The sequence below is a fragment of the Misgurnus anguillicaudatus genome, unplaced genomic scaffold (assembly GCF_027580225.2).
Source record: "Misgurnus anguillicaudatus unplaced genomic scaffold, ASM2758022v2 HiC_scaffold_31, whole genome shotgun sequence".
In the NCBI taxonomy this organism is placed as follows: domain Eukaryota; kingdom Metazoa; phylum Chordata; class Actinopteri; order Cypriniformes; family Cobitidae; genus Misgurnus; species Misgurnus anguillicaudatus.
The window spans coordinates 3067296-3085401 of NW_027395281.1; the positions used below are offsets into that span (position 1 = coordinate 3067296).

General features: G+C 35.2%; 2 protein-coding genes across 4 annotated transcripts; both read left to right on the forward strand.

Moving 5' to 3' along the window:
• Positions 1 to 155: 155 nt before the first annotated feature.
• LOC129452680 (SLAM family member 5) lies at positions 156 to 2267 on the forward strand. The gene is made up of 4 exons (XM_055216682.2): positions 156 to 727; positions 819 to 1145; positions 1389 to 1679; positions 1836 to 2267. Exons 1-4 carry the CDS (start codon positions 682 to 684, stop codon positions 1964 to 1966), a joined length of 795 nt encoding a protein of 264 aa, XP_055072657.2. The 5' UTR covers positions 156 to 681; the 3' UTR covers positions 1967 to 2267.
• A 9-nt stretch (positions 2268 to 2276) lies between these two features.
• On the forward strand, positions 2277 to 17895 carry LOC129452681 (uncharacterized). Of its 3 annotated transcripts, none has more exons than XM_073865371.1 (7): positions 2277 to 2574; positions 6018 to 6148; positions 6224 to 6509; positions 8672 to 9001; positions 9104 to 9397; positions 17154 to 17447; positions 17535 to 17895. In XM_073865371.1, the coding sequence occupies exons 3-7, from the start codon at positions 6464 to 6466 to the stop codon at positions 17699 to 17701; spliced, it is 1131 nt and encodes a 376-aa protein (XP_073721472.1). In that variant the 5' UTR covers positions 2277 to 2574; positions 6018 to 6148; positions 6224 to 6463; the 3' UTR covers positions 17702 to 17895. The 3 variants fall into 3 exon arrangements, with proteins under 3 accessions (XP_073721472.1, XP_073721473.1, XP_055072658.2); XM_073865372.1 differs by having other exon boundaries at positions 6294 to 6509; XM_055216683.2 differs by having other exon boundaries at positions 6018 to 6509.
• Positions 17896 to 18106: the final 211 nt, after the last annotated feature.

The window sequence follows — 18106 nt, forward strand, 5'->3', positions numbered from 1 at the left end:
TCTGTACTGTGTTGAGTAAATGCTTCAGTTTTCTTTTTCCTGCACTGAATCATTATACTGTTGTGTGTTTTTATAAAATAGAGAAATATAGATATGATTTAAAAATATGATTTTTATTTGGCATTTATTTGCAGAAATCAGGTTTGTTCTGTAACACAAGCTTGTATGTGAAAGTGAGTCTATTATTAAATCAGTTTGCTCTTGATGTGTTTACATGAATGTGCAGTGCAGGCAAAATACATTAAACCTCCATGCATAGTTATCTGATTAAAATAAAACTAAACTAAAACTTGATTTCAGCTTGTGACTTGGTTACTCTTTACTTTATCTGTTTCACTTCCACTATAGTGTTCATTACTGTGTTTGTGTGGATATAGGATTGAAATTATTACTAATATGTGAATTCTAGTAAATTCAATGACACAATCTTTTATTAAAAATATATATTTTTTTAAACTAAATGAAGATGTAAACTGATGATTGAATGATTGATGTTTTGTATTCAGTTTAAACATCTCTGCATGCTTTGCTGCGAAATAAGGAACTGCACCTCATCTTGTCTCATCTATTTATTTCTGGGTGTCCGTGTGAAGGTCACATTTTATTGTCAAGCTCATTTCATATTTCAAATACTTTTTTTACTTTTGGAAAGTTTTTTCCTTTGAGTCAACTACTGAAAAAATGTTTCATGCATTTATTATTTTCTGTATTTCTTTGTACCTAACTGGTAAGTTTGAGAAATAAAGTCTACAGTATATATAAACTATACTTGTAGTAAAGTATCATCATTTGTGACTCAGAATCTGTGTTTGTTCTAGGCGTAAATACAGACGAAATGAAGTCAGTGTCAGTGACGGAGGGCGAATCTGTCGTCTTAAACACAGATCTTACTGAAATACTGAAAGATGATCTGATACTTTGGACATATGGAGCTAAAAGCATTCACTTGGCTAAAATCAACAGATTGCAGAAAGAGATCTTTAAGGATGGTGGTGTTGAAAGATTTGAAGAAAGACTAAAGCTGAACGATCAGACTGGAGATCTCGCCATCACAAACATCAGCACAGATCTCTCGGGACTTTATCGAACAGAAATCATCACTGGAAATAAAGTTTTAAAGAAGAACTTTACTCTTACTGTCTATGGTAAGTAGAGTCTTATATTTGTTTATATGGTATTATTGACATTAATATCCATAATACTATTAATATTCACTGTGTGACAGCTAATCCTTCAAAATATGAAAACATTTTAGTATACAGTAGTCCTAAACAAGAATGCAATGATGATAAACCAGAGACGTCAAGCCTCAAAATATATATTTTAAATATCACAGATGCAACTATAGAATACATTAATTTTTATTTATTTATTTTTTTGTTTTTCAGCTCATCTGCCCGTTCCTGTCATCTCCAGATACTCTTCACAAAGTTCTTCATCAACATCCTCAAATTGTTCCTTATTGTGTTCAGTGTTAAATGTGAGAGATGTGAGTCTGTCCTGGTACAAAGGAAACAGTTTATTGTCTAGGATCAGTGTGTATAACATTAAATCAACCGCATCTCTTCATCTGGAGGTGGAAAATCAGGATAACAACACATACAGCTGTGTGCTGAACAATCCCATCACAAACCAAACTCAACATCCTAACATCACTCATCTCTGTCAGACAATTTTAGGTATGTTAACAATTGTATTATTGAGCTTTTGATCAGTTAATACGTTTATTAAAGTGGCCAAAATGTTAAAAGCACAACTCATTTTGTATACGTCTCTTTATTGTTAAATAAAACTCTTGAAATAATTTATTCTGTTCCTGTTATTTTCCACTTCAGCATCAGAATCAGAATCTGAATATGTCCATTACTTTGGTGTACCTGAAGTGATAACCCGATTGGTCGTCGCAGCTCTGGTGGGCGTGGCTGCTGTTGCTGTGGTGATTTATGAAATCATATCTAGCATGTAAGAAATTTGATGAAGAGTTGATGGAAAGCACATACTGTATGTTTATATACTCTGCTGTTTCTTTATACTTTGTTTTTGTCCTCTATGCCAAATACTATTGTGAAGTTTATCAGTAATGTGTTTATTGAATAAATTAAAATATGTTTGATGCGATATTTAAACTTTAATGAATATAAAGGCTAACAAATGCTTTGTACTCCTAGTTAAAATTACATGTATCATTGTGTTTTTATTAAAAGTGATATGATTGTCTAAAAGCTTCTTTTATTTACTGATGTTAATGTGTAAAAAATCGTGTAGACCTTAAAACATTTAGCAGCTTTCAAACAACAATCTCAGCTCCTTCTCAATTTCCCTTTTTGGCAGCTAAGTAGGCAAAACTGTGACCATTTTGGAGAAGTGAAAGCTTTAAAAACATTTAATGGGTAGTTCTTCCTCTTTTAAAGTTTATTATGTTTTTTTCAATGTGTTAAATAAATCTGATGTGGTTTGAGTGACATGTTGTGTTTATGTCTATGATTGAGTATATGTATTGTGTGAAGGGTTGCTTTTCCATTCCATTACTATCCAAGCCAAGCGGGATGGTGGTTTCAAAACGCGTTTTATTATGTAAGTGATTCTTCTTTCTTTTTTTATTTGCAAACTACTTTGTTACACTTTATAGTTTTTGTTATGTTAGTTACCTATTTATATGACAATTTCTAATGTCTCATCCATTATGAAAATTAACCATGGTTTTACTACTGTTAAAAAAACATGGTAGTAAAACCATAGTTACCACAAAATAAAAAAAAAAATCATAGTTAAACTCAAAAATCATAGTTAAATTGGTTTAGCTAATAGTAACCAAGACACCAAAAAAAAAAGGTTAGTATTCTTTTACCAAAAAACTAAAGATTTTAGTAAGGGATGTTTATATTGTCAAGTCTGCCTTTTGTTAAAAAAAAATTCTGTGATACCTGGTAATTTGTGTCTGTTAAAGAGGAAAATATTTAAAGGGGTCATAGGATAAAAAACAGACTTTTTCCATGTTTAAGTGCTATAATTGGGTCCCCGGTGCTTCTATCAACTAGAAAATGTGAAAAAGATCAACCCAATAACTTAGTTTTGGTAAACCATTCTCTGCAAGCATGCACATGAAAAAATAGGTTGTTGAAATTTGTCTCTCCTTATGATGTCATAAGGAGCTCTTATTATAATAATACTGCCCCTTAATCTGCACTGTCCAACCACAACACTGCCATTTAGTGCAGAGAAAAGCACTATTGAGTTTTAATTGCAACAAACCACCATCATTGTGATCAGTGTTTGAATTTCATCAACTCATTTGCATTTTAAACTACACACCCAAAACGGCACATTTTTGCACACACCTACAAAGTGGCAATTTTAGCATGCTATTATAAATTATTTATATGGTATTTTGAACTAAAACTTCACATATGTGCTCTGGGGACCTTAAAAAAGTCTTGTGCTGTGGCCCCTTTAAATGTTTAAGTGCTATAACTGGGTTCCCAATGCTTCTATCAAGAACTAATGTGTCAAATACAAGGTCTGTGGGCTGCAAATTTGCATTCGGCGCGTGCAATAATATACGTTTTTTATTGATCTTGGCCTGCTTTAATTTGGAATACGCAGCACTGCACTACAAGTCCCAGCAAGCACTGCGGACGTGCTGCATGCTTAACATTTGATCTCCTCGTCTCACACGAGACATAAGGCTTGTTTGACTTCATGTGGCGATGCAAGAACTGGCAGGCAGATGACGTCAAAGTACCATGAGAGCGATACAAGAAATCATACGGAGGAGTCAAATTGCGTTCGCAGAACTGAGACGTCATCCACTTGCCGGTTCTTGCACCGCGGAATGAAGTCAAACAAGCCAAGTTGTAGTCCAACGCACTGACAGGATTCCAGTATTAGTGGCAGTACAAACTTAATTGCATTTCTAGGGAAAAAATTATTTCAGATTTTTAAATATAGGATTAGTTGTCCCAATGGCGTTACGATCAGCAGTAACAACATGAAACACGTATAACTTCTGTTAAAGGAATAGTCTACTCATTTTCAATATTAAAATATGTTATTACCTTAACTAAGAATTGTTGATACATCCCTCTATCATCTGTGTGCGTGCACGTAAGCGCTGGAGCGCGCTGCGACACTTCGATAGCATTTAGCTTAGCCCCATTCATTCAGTTGTACTATTTAGAGATAAAGTTAGAAGTGACCAAACACATCAACGTTTTTCCTATTTAAGACGAGTAGTTATACGAGCAAGTTTGGTGGTACAAATAAAACGTATCGCTTTTCTAAGCGGATTTAAAAGAGGAACTATATTGTATGGCGGAACAGCACTTTTGGGAGTACTTCGACTCGGCGCAGTAACACTCTCCCTCTCCCATTATGAGAGGGAGAAGGGGAGCAGACTTTTCAGGCGGGTTGAAGTACTCCCAAAAGTGCTATTACGCCATAAAATATAGTTCCTCTTTTAAATCCGCTTAGAAAAGCGCTACGTTTTATTTTGTACCACCAAACTTGCTCGTATAACTACTCGTCTTAAATAGGAAAAACGTTGATGTGTTTGGTCACTTCTAACTTTATCTCTGATTGGTACCATTGAATGAATGGGGCTAAGCTAAATGCTATCGTAGCGTCGCAGCGCGCTCCAGCGCTTACGTGCACGCACACAGATGATAGAGGGATGTATCAACAATTCTTAGTTAAGGTAATAATATATTTTAATATTGAAAATGAGTAGACTATTCCTTTAAACTCCGCTAAGTAACAAGTCTTTTTAAAGTAGTTTATAACAAGCAAATAAACAACATGTAGATTACCTAGAAAACCAAAACATTTGTTATTTTCAACAAGGTATTTGTTCAAGAGTTCAGTTTAGCAAGTAAGCAAATAGAAACTGGAAGTAAAGTTCCGACCGCATATGTTACGCGTCACCGCACATGCGTCAGATGAAACCATCTATATTTCAAACCGAATTACGTTACGCTGCCTATGAAGGCTGTCTGAATGCGTTTCCCAGAGCTGCCTTTATTACTCCAAATTCATTGCTTCATGAGGCAACAAGTCAGCTGCCTTGGGTTTCGTATGCAGATGATATTTCGCAGGTCGCTCCGCAGCAAAGTTCAAGTGTGGTGAACACGTATCACGTGGAGCGTTGTGACAAGAACAAAAAAAAAGTATTTCTCTCAAATAGACGAAAACAAAAGATCATATTGATGAGCTGCTCCCCACCCACTCCCCACAACAAATAATTGCGGGCTCAACGTCTAGTGTGACCGCGGCTTTACTCGTATGTGTGTATATCTTATACTGCCATCTACTGGTCAAAGTGAGAAAATCGTTCTGTGCACAATAACTAGGACTACTTTACACACATAAATACAATTTTTTATCCATCAAAATTTATTTTCATGTTTTTAAAAACCATATTAAAGCCACCCTGAATAAAGGTTACATTTATTAAGACTTTGGAGTTTTCATGTGATATCTTTTGATAGTCATTAAACAATAAAGGTTTATGTAAAAGGAAGTCATTTTGTGGTGCATGTTAGCAGGACAGGAAGAACCACCTGCAGACACGCACACACGCACGCACGCACACACATCCATCAGCCATCAAAACAAAACCACATTTCTTTTCAACCACGTTTTTTTTCAGATCTCCACATTTCACAGTTTTTTGCCCTTTATACAAACAAACAGATAAGAAACCACTAGTGATTCAGACTAGACACATTTAAGGCCTCCAACACAACGTGTGCATTATGATATTTATCATTTGTAACCAGATGATTATAAATAATGGACATAAAATATAAACTAGTCATTTGCATGTTGACAGAGATGGATGTAGAAGAGACACATTGTTAAATTAAGCTGAAAGAAAATTAAGAATGCTGGAGTTTACTCAAAGCTTTGCATTTATTGTTTTTGTCATCACTGTTACTTATTTGTGAGATAATCTTTTTTGATAATGTGACCATTACAGCTGAACATCACAGTTTTGTAACCATTTATCATCTGTTTTGCAGTGATGACTTCGATGGATAAGTTGCTTCTTTCTCAGTAGGACATTATTATGCTTAAATGTGTTAACCACAAGTTTCAACGAATGTTTCTGTGAACCTCAGACATCATTTTTCCAACCCCAAGAAAGCCAGAGGTATCAGGTGTGAATCTTAAAAACACTCTCTGTCAAAACCAATTTTTTTTTTAATTCAGTGATTATTTCTTGCAGTATTATATACGTTGCATATTCATAAACATTGCAGTATTTTAAGCTACATATACTGAACCCTGTTATAAAGCACAAAGGCGTCAGGAGTGCAAGTGCAACACGTGCATGCACAGAAAACTGTGCATTACTGCAAAGCTCATGAGATAGTGGACGGACGAAACCACAACAACATCAGCAGCGACAAAGATTTAAGGACAGCTGTGACCTGTATTAATAACACATTATCACTGTATCTCCAATATGAAGATGTCTCTTAAGTTAGTTTTCTGCTGTTTGTACTTCACTGGTAAGTTATTGCTTTTATATTTCACTTTTTTAGATGATACAAATTAATAAATAAAATCTTAAATGATTATTAGAAATGTTAATGATATTTTGCATTAAGGATCTCTGCTTGATCATGGACCGATATGAGCAAATGTTTAAAGTGTAAAGACGGTCAAAGTTTCTTGATGCTGTTTATATAGTTTCGGTGAAACCATCACCAGTTCCTTTATAAAAACATTTACAATATACTGTGAACTTATTATTGAGATCTTAAGACACACTGTAAGAACTTTTTGGTTGAATCAGCTCAGATTTACAAGTCAGCTTACTATTATTTTTCTTAACTAGAGATGAGTTGCTACAACACTCTAAAAACAAACGGTGCTAACTAGCACCGGTTCACTGGCATATAATCATACGGGAACCATTTTAAGTGCCATATAGCAGTGGTTCTCAAACTTTTTTAGCATGTGGCCCCCCTTGTGTACCATGCATTTCTTTGCAGCCCCCCCAAAGAAAATTTATGACAAATTTGTTCTAAAATGTAACATTTGAATTAAACAAAACATATACAATTGTTCAAAGTAATGCTGTTGGTTAGTAGCCTTGTATTTTTTGGTTTAATTGCACAGAATTCATGATAAATTATTGTATTTTATAAAATCTCATAAAACTGGGGCCCCCCTGGCACCATCTCGCGGCCCCCAGTTTGAGAACCACTGCCATATAGCACCTATGTAGAACCATATGGTGCTAAAGTGGTGTTATATCACGCCGTATGGTTCTTCTTAGGCGCTATACAGTATACAGTAGGTGCTCAACCCAGTATTTCAAAATTTACTAACCTATTGTCACGTAAATTTGTGAGTCTTTTCCGTGACACTGAAACGTTTTTCCGCCTTTTTGCGTGAACATGTCACATATTTGTTTACGTGTCACTGTCACGTATTAGTTACTCAACTGTTTTGTCCTATTTTCAAACCATTGTCGCTTTGGTTTAGGGTTAGATTTAAATAAAATGGCATGCTTACCAAAACCCAACTCTAACCCTAATGCCAGACGACAATGGTTTAAAAATAATAAATTATAAAAAATAAATCATGAAGTTGGAAAAAAGGTATAAACCAATACACTTAAAGTGACTTCTTACTAACTCAAACTAACCCTAAATTGAAGCGACAATGGTTTGAAAATAGGACAAAAATGAGTAACAAAAACGTGTCAGTGTCACAGAAAATACAAAATTACGTGACTATAGAATTTTGTTATACAGGGTTGAGGTGCTGTATAGCACTAAAAATGGTTCCCCTATGATTACGATTTTTACAGGCTGACACTACTTAAGGATTTTTACTTTTTACATAAAAGTAAATGTTTAAGTATTCGTATTTTATCAGTGTTTTTCTCTGTAAACATACATTCCAAAGCATATTATTATCATTTTTACTCCATTTCATAATTTCAAGTTTTTGGTTTATATTTAATATTTATGTACATTAAACATCTAGTTTTTTTTTTACTTTAACTTAAGCAAAAAGTACTTTTGTACTTTTACTCAAGAAAGTGAAAGTACCCAATTTTATGTAATTACGTATTAAATCAATTTTAATATGCAATATATAATGAATAGACCGTATGATTCTATGCTTTAGAATATAGTGAACATTTTTTAGTAAAGTACATTTTTTCACAAGACAAACACTTTGATAAAGCACAGATGCTTGGAAAATTTACTCAAAGTACTCAAGTAGTGTCAGCCTCTAGATTTTTAGTCTTATTTAGCACCATTTAGCATATAAAATTTGTTATATTTTATAAGTTATAACAACTCATCTCTAGTCATGATAAAATTAGTAAGTTGAATGATTTGTAATTATGAGTTGGTTAAAAAGTTAACGCAGCCAAGAATTTTTTACAGTGCAGTAATTTAATTCATTTATTCTCTAATTTATTTGTTTAACTGCAGGGAATATTTCGTCTCGGGTTGTTTTATTGTAAAAAAAAATGAAGCGTAAGTTGGTTTTGCAAGTCAATACTATTTTAAGTTTTGACTTTAAAAAAAGGACATAAGTTAAAGTAACATAAAAATGTTGATTTGACAAAAGCATATTTTTTACAGTGTGTCTTACTCAAAGTTTCAGTAAAATTGATTTGTTTGAGTTATAATGTTTGTGTGTGCAGGTGTGTTTGGTGACGAAGTGAAGTCGGAGATGGAGGGAGGGTCTCTTACTCTACCCACTGGACTTACTAAAATACAGACAGGTCATCAGATAGAGTGGAGGTTTGGACCTCGGGGGATTCTCATAGGTCTTATAGATTTAGGTATTAATACTATAAGCATCGATACAAACCCTGCTCATGATAAGAGATTCAAAGACATAGTGGATTTAGACGATGAAACCGGAACTCTCACAATCAAACCCCTGACAACTGAACACACTGGACTTTATCATTTACAGATCATCATTGATGATATAGTCTCAGAAAAGCGATTCAGCGTTACTGTCTATGGTAAGCAGAGAAATGTAATGTTTTCTAATTAGTTGTGTGTTTTTTGGGTTTGAACACATGACCTTTGTGCTGCTTGCTAACACTTATTTATTCATCCTTCAGCTCGTCTGCCTGTTCCTGTCATCCAAAGACACTGCCCACAAACTCCATCACCAGAAGAAACATTAAGTTCAAATTGTTCATTATTGTGTTCAGTGTTGAATGTGAGAGATGTGAGTCTGTCCTGGTACAAAGGAAACAGTTTATTGTCCATCATCAGTGTGTCTGACCTCAACAACTCCCTTCATCTGGAGGTTGAATATCAGGATACAAACACTTACAGATGTGTGGTGAACAATCCCATCACAAACCAAACTCAACATCTTAAGATCGATGAAGTCTGTCATCCAGGTTCAGGTGAGTCATGTGATGTTTATTTATTTGGTACACAGTCAGTGCAACCGCATGCTCGCAGAAATACAAGATGATAAACAGATGTTTCTACCTACATGATAGATTGAGAGACTTTTGAGTCGTTGGGTTATCTTTTCAGCCTTGTGTTGTTTTTGGAAAATATTGGGCAATCCAACGTTGGATCATTTTCATGTCAGTTAAATTAATGCACTCCTCCTCCAACATAGACATAATAAATACATAGACTGCCCTGCTAAAAAAAACAATAGACACCGTTACAGAAATTCTAATGGTTTTATTGGAAATTGTATTGGTTCTAATGGAATATGGCCGAAAACACACTACAGTGTAGTGGTTTTAATGGTAAAAGCTAATGGTTCCTATTGATATTTTAATGTAAACCATTGGAATTTTCTGTAATGCTTTTTTTTTTCAGCAGGGTGGACATTGACCTCTGTTTTGACTGTTATAAGATAGGGTGACCATACGTGCCATTCTTCCCAGACGCATCCCATCCAGGATTTCGGTGCATCTTCCTGAAGTCGTATTTGTTGACCGCATACGCCATTCAGTTAAAAACATAAGATATACAATCGTTGTTTCATTCTTAACTTAAAATGTAACGGTTGCTTTTCTGTAATAATAATAATAATCCTCTATGACGTATGCGGTCGACAAATACGAGTTCCAAAAGACGCACCCAAAATCCTGGACAAGATGAGTCCGCGAAGAATGGCACGTATGGTCACCCTATATAAGATAATAAATCGGAAAGCAGTTACACTGTTAAAAATAAACCGTACATTTTACGGTAGAAAACCGGCAGCTGTGGTTGCCAGATCTTTACCGTCAAAAATACGGTAGCAATGTTATTGGTTTTACGGGATTGCACCCATTGTACTGTATATTTTACACATTTTAAATGTTTTTTTTACAGTTTATAACTGTCTATTTAACATGTTTATGTTGCTAAAACAGTTTATATCTGTCAAATTCAAGGGTTAACATTATAATATTTATGGTTCATTACCATTTTTTACAGCTCAAAACTATTTATTGTAAAGGTTTATGTTGTACAAATGACGGTTCAATACCATCTATTTTACAGCTCAGAACTGTCTAATTTAAATGCTACACTGTAAAAAAATCAGTAAAATAGATTACCAGTACTATTTCCATTATGTTTATAGACATTTCCTGTAATTCTATTAAAATACTGTAGATTTACAGTACATTCTCCGTAGTCTTTACAGACACTTTAATCCGCCTATGAAACGCGACAATGGTGACATTCAACAACAAAGCTTCATGCTGCAATGCATGCTGGGTACCAGGATTGTAGAAAACTCATTCATAACTCCCATCATGCATTGTGACATGACAAAATTGTGCAACTTTCTTACCATTTACTGTCACCATCGTTGAGATTTGTATCCAAAGTGTTGATGTCTAAAGAAACTAAAAAAAAGAAACTAACTAAAGCATTAAAGCAGTCTTGTCCTAAACAGTGTTATTTGCATAGAGCATCACTTTTTTGTGCTTTATATCTTTAATGTTCTTTTATCATTTTATGTTCATAAAATATCTATAAAATTTTATGCATATAAAATTATATGCATGACATACAAGCAATCAATAGATCACATGATAGTTTTTCTTACTCCCTCTAGCAATAAACAAGTGGTCTTAATAAAGCACTGTTGCAATTGCTAAAAGAGGAGAGTTAGGTCAATGCAGGTCACAAGGACAAATGCCTAACTAAAGGAAACACTAATCACAATAATGGTGACTTCAAATTTAAACAAACACAAACTGGAGAATTAATGGGATAAATTTGGTGGGAAAATATCCATTTGACTTGTGATTACATCACGTCAGAAAGAAGATTTGTCTACTAAATCACGTGTGTGGATGCTGGAATAGTTGAGCACTTGTATCTTGTTTTGACAGTTATAAACTTATCGTCCATGTTTAGAAAATAATTGTAATTTTATGTTTAAAAGTAATTTTAGTGTGATAAAATTAGGAACTTGATGACAAATGCCTGCATGATGACCACTATCAGAGGTGTCAAATCCATGTGCCAGGAGTAAAAGTCCTCTCCAGTATTTTGTTCCAATCACCTGGATTTAATTAGCAGTTTTTCAGCAGGAGCTGACCTCCTGACTCGTTGGTGTTTTAAGCCCTCAACGAAGCCTTCAAGGCAGCGCTGCCTGGAAGGCACTCCCCGTGCCCCGAGCGTTTCAGCCAATCACAGCACTGGTGCTAGATATTGAGCCTTCCGCCAGCTTCTGGCAGTATGAGCTCACCGTTGGTCAGGTGAGTAGCGCAGATATGGTAAGAATGGAATGTGACTGTATTTGAGTTCAGCTCGAAATGTTTTGAGCGTTTAAGGGATGTGTTACTGCGTTTTCACATGTCCATAGCACATTTTTTTTGTGCCAGTTTCATGTATTGGTTGCGCAATTGTTTTTCCTATTTTTTACCATTGTTGCTTGGGGCTTAGATTTGTGGCTTTCGTCTAATTTTTAGAATGTTTTCATGCGAGGATAAAGTTGTGTTTGGCATAAATGTGGATGTCATTTTAGGCATTGGTTTATATGTTTATTTAACAGAATAACCCAGGAGTTGGGGTTAAGGTGAAGATGTCATTTTATGTAACAGAAAGTTGTTCTAACCCCAATCACAAGCAACAATGGCAAGCAAATAGGAAAAAGAATTTAGCAACCAATATGTGAAACTGCCACAAAAAAACTTGTGCCATAGACATGTGACAACGCAAAAACACGTCACTTAAACGCTCGAAACATTTCGAGCTGGATTCAAACACAGTCACATTCCTATCTTAGCATATCTGCGCTACTCACCTGACCAACTGTGAGCTCATACTGCCAGAAGCTGGCGGAAGGCTCAATATCTAGCACCAGTGCTGTGATTGGCTGAAACGCTCGGGGCACAGGGAGTGCCTTCCAGGCAGCGCTGCCTTGAAGGCTTCGTTGAGGGCTTAAAACACCAACGAGTCAGGAGGTCAGCTCCTGCTGAAAAACTGCTAATTAAATCCAGGTGATTGGAACAAAATACTGGAGAGGACTTTTACTCCTGGCACATGGATTTGACACCTCTGACCACTATAGTGCAGACTGATATTATTCTAATTTTTAAACTCTATCAACAAGGATTTAGTAAAATATAAACTGATGGTTCAGTATATTGGTAACAAATATATTCTCTTAAAGTTTTAATGTTACATCAATAACGCATAATGCCATATCTACACTCTAAAAAAAATCCGTAAAAAAACGGACAAAATACTGTGTAAATATGAAGGAATTTTCCGTATTTATGTTTTACAGGCATTTATCTGTTTTTTTAATAACATGTTGCATTACTTTTGCCTCTCTATCACCATCTCTGTTTGAAACCTAAAATTACAACTTGCAGAGTTATTTTCTAACATGGATAATGTTTAACTTCTAAACAAATGCTGTCAGAACAAGATACAAGTGTTAAACTATTCCAGCATCCACACATGTGATTTAGTAGACAAATCTTCTTTCTGATGTGACGTGTAAGTCAAATGGATATTTACCACAACATTTATCACATTAAAGGGGTCATATGATGAAAATGTTAGCATTGCCACTTTGTAGGTTTGAGCAAAAATGTGTCGTTTTGGGTGTGTTTTTTAAAATGCAAATGAGCGGATGAAGTGCAAACACTGATCACAATGATGGTGGTTTGTTGTAATTGAAACTCTATTGTGCTGTCAAGTCCAAAAATGTGTCGTTTTGGGTGTGTTTTTTAAAATGCAAATGAGCGGATAAAGTGCAAACACTGATCACAATGATGGTGGTTTGTTGTAATTCAAACTCAATTGTGCTGTCAAGTCCTTCTTTTCTCTCTCTTTCTCTCTGCACTAAACAGCAGTGCAGTGGTTGGAGAGTTCAGATTAAGGAGGCGGTATTATTCTAATAAGATATCCTTATGACATCATAATGAAAGCCAAATTTCAATGACCTGTTTTTGCTCACACCTACAAAGTGGCAATGCTAACATTTTCATCATATGACCCCTTTAAATCTAGAGTTTGTGTTTCTTTTAGATTCATTTGAAGTCACCACTATTGTGATTAGTGTTCCCTTTAGTTAGGCTTTTGTCTCTTGACCTTCCAAAACTGACTCTGCTCTTTTAACATTGCAACAGTGTTTTTGCTTGTAGCAATTACAACTTGTTTGTTGCTTGAGGAAGGAGAATTGTCTATGATGTCATATAAGCTTGGTTATTTTTATGTTATGCTGCCTAACGTTTAAATATGAAATGATAAAATATGATTAAAGAGCTGTAATGTATAGAAGAGACGCTCTATGCTGATCTAAAAACACACTGTATTGAATAAGATTGCTGCAAATGTGTCAGCTGTGGTTTTTGCTTCAGAGATATCAACACTTTGGATACAAATCTCAACAATGGTGAGAGTAAATGTTAAGAAAGTGTTCTACAATCCTGGTACCCAGCATGCATTGCGGCATGAAGCTTTGTTGTTGATTGTCACCATCGTTGCGTTTCATAGGCGGATTGAAGTGTCCCTAAAGACTACGGATAATGTTCTGTAAATCTACGGACAATGTTCTATATATCTACAGAATGTTCAGTTTTTTAATAAACGGAAATGTCTGTAAACATAACGGAAAAGGTACCGGTAATTTTCTGCCAGGACATTATCCGTTTTTTTACGGATTATTTTTTTAGAGTGTATTACGCTGATATTGCTAGTATCTTGTTAATTTTACTGAAATAAACCATATTTTTATATGTTTTTTACTGTTAAATGTAAGGTCTTAGTCTGTAAAACTAATTAAAGTTTTTCACAGTGAATCCTACGGTTATCACATGTTTTGTGAAATACGGTTTTATTCTGTATCACTTATACGGTATTTTACTGTTTAATTTACAGACATTTTTTACAGTGTATGGTGGTAAAGGTTTTTGTAGTACCCTATTTTTAAAGTAAACACTGTGTTGTGACCATGTACATTTTATGTACTTTAAAGGGGACATATTATGAGATTTTTTTTAAGATGAAAACTAAGTCTAAAATAGGTCTGAGCAAAAGTGTGCCGTTTTGGGTGTGTCATTTAAAATGCAAATGAGCGGATGAAGTGCAACCACTGATCACAATGATGGTGGTTTGTTGCAATTGAAACTCAATTGTGCTGTGAAATATTTTATCTCTCTCTTTCTCTCCATACTAAATGGTTGTGCTGTGGTTGGATAGTGCAGATAAAGGGGGCGGTATTACCTTATTCTGACATCACAATAAGGGCCAAATTACAATGACCTATTTTTCACATGCTTGCAGAAAATGGTTTACCAAAACTAAGTTATTGGGTTGATCTTTTTAAAATTTTCTAGGTTGATAGAAGCACTGGGGACACAATTATAGCACTTAAACATGGAAAAAGTCAGATTTTCATAATATGTCCCCTTTAAATATATTACATTAGGGATGCCTCCATAAACAAAATATAAGCCAAATCAATGCATTTGGGTTTTACAATACTTTAAGACAAGTCATCTTTTATCTATGTTTAATGTTGAGCTATTAAAAAAAATTTAAAATGGCAAATGTAAACATTGTTGTGCTCTTTATTTAGAAAAAGCACAGCTCCTCAATTAAATTTTGTTTATAGATGGTTTCAGCAGTAACAGCATAAACAAGCTGCTGTCGTGGTCTGCACGTAACTTCCGGTAAACTCTGCTAAGAATAAATAACAGCAAAGTTCTTTAAACGTATAGTTTATTTATATAACAAGCAAAAAAACAACACATAGATTACCTAGGAAACCAAAACATTTGTTATTTTCGACGGGGCATTTGTTCAAGAGATCGGTTTAGCAACTAGTCAGACCATTAAAAAAAACGAAACCAGAAGTAAAGTTTGGATCCAGACGCGTATTGCGTATGCGCACGTGCGTCCGATGAAACCGTCTATAGGGAATGTGGAGTTGACGTCACACGGTGTTGCATTATGGGTAATCCGCCATATTTGCAGGCACGCGTCCTATCCCGCTGTATTTGAGTTCATGTGTTGGAGGTTGTTTTTGTATTTTCTGTCGAGATTTTAATAAACTTCGATATGTTGGGTCAGTACTGCTCGATCAAGCAGGTCACGCGATCGTTCAGGGAGGAAACTGAACAACGGAATACGTTTTTTCAGCTTTTATTCGTTGAAAAAACAAAGGAAGCCGGTGCAGGAGCTGACGAAAAGACGCCGGATCGCGTGGTTTGCCTGCTGCAATCAGGAGAAAAACGTCTACTTTTCAAAAAAATCCCTACATCAGCGAGAGTGTGTTCGCTGCATTTTCAGTCATTCAGTAATTTGTGATTAATAAAAGCAGAACCACTTAAATTGTCTTGTTTTTATGCTAACACTGTCAAACTAACTTGTAAATGTAAGTTATTGATTGATTCATTCATTCATATCTGATCACCCTAAACACATGAGTTATAAAAATAAATATTTAGACCATTTTGACGATTGTACCAAATATGTTTTATTAAATGCAACTGCTCAAACCCACTGCTTGTGACTCTTTAAATAACACAACGTTAGCTAAATATTTAGCATTTTGTTTGTTTTAATAACTTGGCCAAAACAGAAGTGCCATCTTATGAACATGTGTTGATTCATCGCACAGAATACAATGGAGAAATTATTTTATAGAATCATTAAGATATGTAAGTATTAACACATTGTCAGTAAATAGCTGGTTTGCCAACCGTCATAAGACTTCAAAAGAAGAAGTGTCATCTTACTATAAGCTTAAAAAGGATTTATAGCTCTTTAACTCCTGCAAAGTGTAAATAAAGTCCGGCAAAAACAAGGTTATTGGCCAGATATGTAAGCGGAGGTAGTGCGTCTGAATCCGTAATCCAGTCTTGGGCTGCTAAATCATGGATCTATGTTGTTTATTTGTCCAAATAAAGTTTTTTGGCAGTAGCATTTAGTTTCTCCCGATAGGGTCCCTTCTCGTTTTCTTTCAACTTCTCGATTTCTCCCGTTCTTCTTCAATTTTACCTAGTTTTAGATTAACACACGCACAATTAAATGGCATAGCGGTCGGCGGTGCCTCTAAACATGGCGCCCACGTCCCATAATGCAACACTGCGGTGACGTACATTAACATTCCCTATAGCCGGACAAATATGGCAGCGTCATTGACGTATCACAGCAACGGACCAAAGCCGCCAATGACCAGTCTATGTTTTAACGCCCGTTTCTCAATCCGAACCTGCAGCCTCCGAAGGTCGCATACGTCATCACGCCTGGTTTATTTAAGTTAACTGAGCATTACAATCGCAAGTAATTAGCATATTAAAACACTTTACGATTAGCTAAGAATAATAGTCAACTTAATAATTGTAAATATTTTGAAATTGATGACGTATGCAGACTACAAATGAGACCTCCGGAGGCTGCAGTGTTCGACTTCACGCGGCGACGCGCAAATCGACGTGTATGACATCACAGTAACGCGAGAGCGAATGACTTTTTAAATCGCTCTCGCGGTACTGTGACGTGCCGGTCTGCTCGTTTACATGCATAAAATAAGTTGGATCTTTCTAACTTATGCGTGTTTTGCAAAATTGAAGAAGAAACTTATATTAAATATTGTGATATGACAAAAATGTAACATGTCAGATTAAAAGAGTTATTCATTTTGACTTTACGTGTGGTTTTTAATTTTATGTTTTCCAGCTTGTCTGCCCGTCCCTGTTATCAGCAGAGTTTCTTCACAATGTTCATCATCATCAAATTGTTCATTATTGTGTTCAGTGTTGAAAGTGAAAGATGTGAGAGATGTGAGTCTGTCCTGGTACAAAGAAAACAGTTTATTGTCCATCATCAGTGTGTCTGATCTCAACATCAGACTCTCTCTATCTCTGGAGGTGGACTATCAGGATAACAACACATACAGATGCGTACTCAACAATACCATCAGGAATCAGACTCAACATCTCAACATCAGTGAAGTCTGTCAGCCATGTTCAGGTGAGTTGTGATATTTTGATGTTCATGCAGCTTATAATGACAAATTATGACTCGTTTTCCTCTCTTAATGTTTCTGTGTGTCTTAAGATCATGTCCACTGTTGTGGTTTCAACGAAGCTGTGATCCGATTGGTTGCCTCTGTTCTGGTGGGCGTGGCTACTGTTGCTCTTCTGGTTTATGACATCAGATCCAGAAGAGATGAACAGAAGAGATCACAGACAATGATGAATCTGGTCACACGCACAAGTCACTGAGGAAGTCGATCAAACAGTAAATCTGTAGTGAATGTGTGTAGATCAGAAAACATTTGTTTAATAATAGTAGTGCTTACTGTTTTAAATGCCCTTTGAAAGGGTTAAGAAATGTTTCTAGTTTATTTCCTATTATCTCATTGTGTTATCTAAGACGGAAGTCACTTATCACTTTAATCTTAACTATTGTTTTGTATTGTTAACAGTTAACAGTTGATTACTAATAGAAAAATACAAAAATAATACACGGTAAAAAACAACTTTGGCAAATCATTTAAACCGATTTTGTTAAATTTTGACTTGTGATAAGTTGACATAACAAGTTGAAATTGTTTAACTTTATTTGTTAAGTTAAAGTAATTTTAAAATGTATGTTGATTTATTATTCGTACAGTGTAATTATGAATA

Bases quoted from the DNA above. Each gene is read 5' to 3' on its own strand.
- LOC129452680 (XM_055216682.2), top strand. From the start codon at position 682: ATGTTTCATGCATTTATTATTTTCTGTATTTCTTTGTACCTAACTG. The intron at 728-818 runs GTAAGTTTGAGA...TGTTTGTTCTAG, and splicing joins TATTTCTTTGTACCTAACTG to GCGTAAATACAGACGAAATG. The intron at 1,146-1,388 runs GTAAGTAGAGTC...TTTGTTTTTCAG, and splicing joins CTTTACTCTTACTGTCTATG to CTCATCTGCCCGTTCCTGTC.
- LOC129452681 (XM_055216683.2), top strand. From the start codon at position 6,464: ATGAAGATGTCTCTTAAGTTAGTTTTCTGCTGTTTGTACTTCACTG. The intron at 9,002-9,103 runs GTAAGCAGAGAA...TTCATCCTTCAG, and splicing joins ATTCAGCGTTACTGTCTATG to CTCGTCTGCCTGTTCCTGTC. The intron at 9,398-17,153 runs GTGAGTCATGTG...TATGTTTTCCAG, and splicing joins AGTCTGTCATCCAGGTTCAG to CTTGTCTGCCCGTCCCTGTT.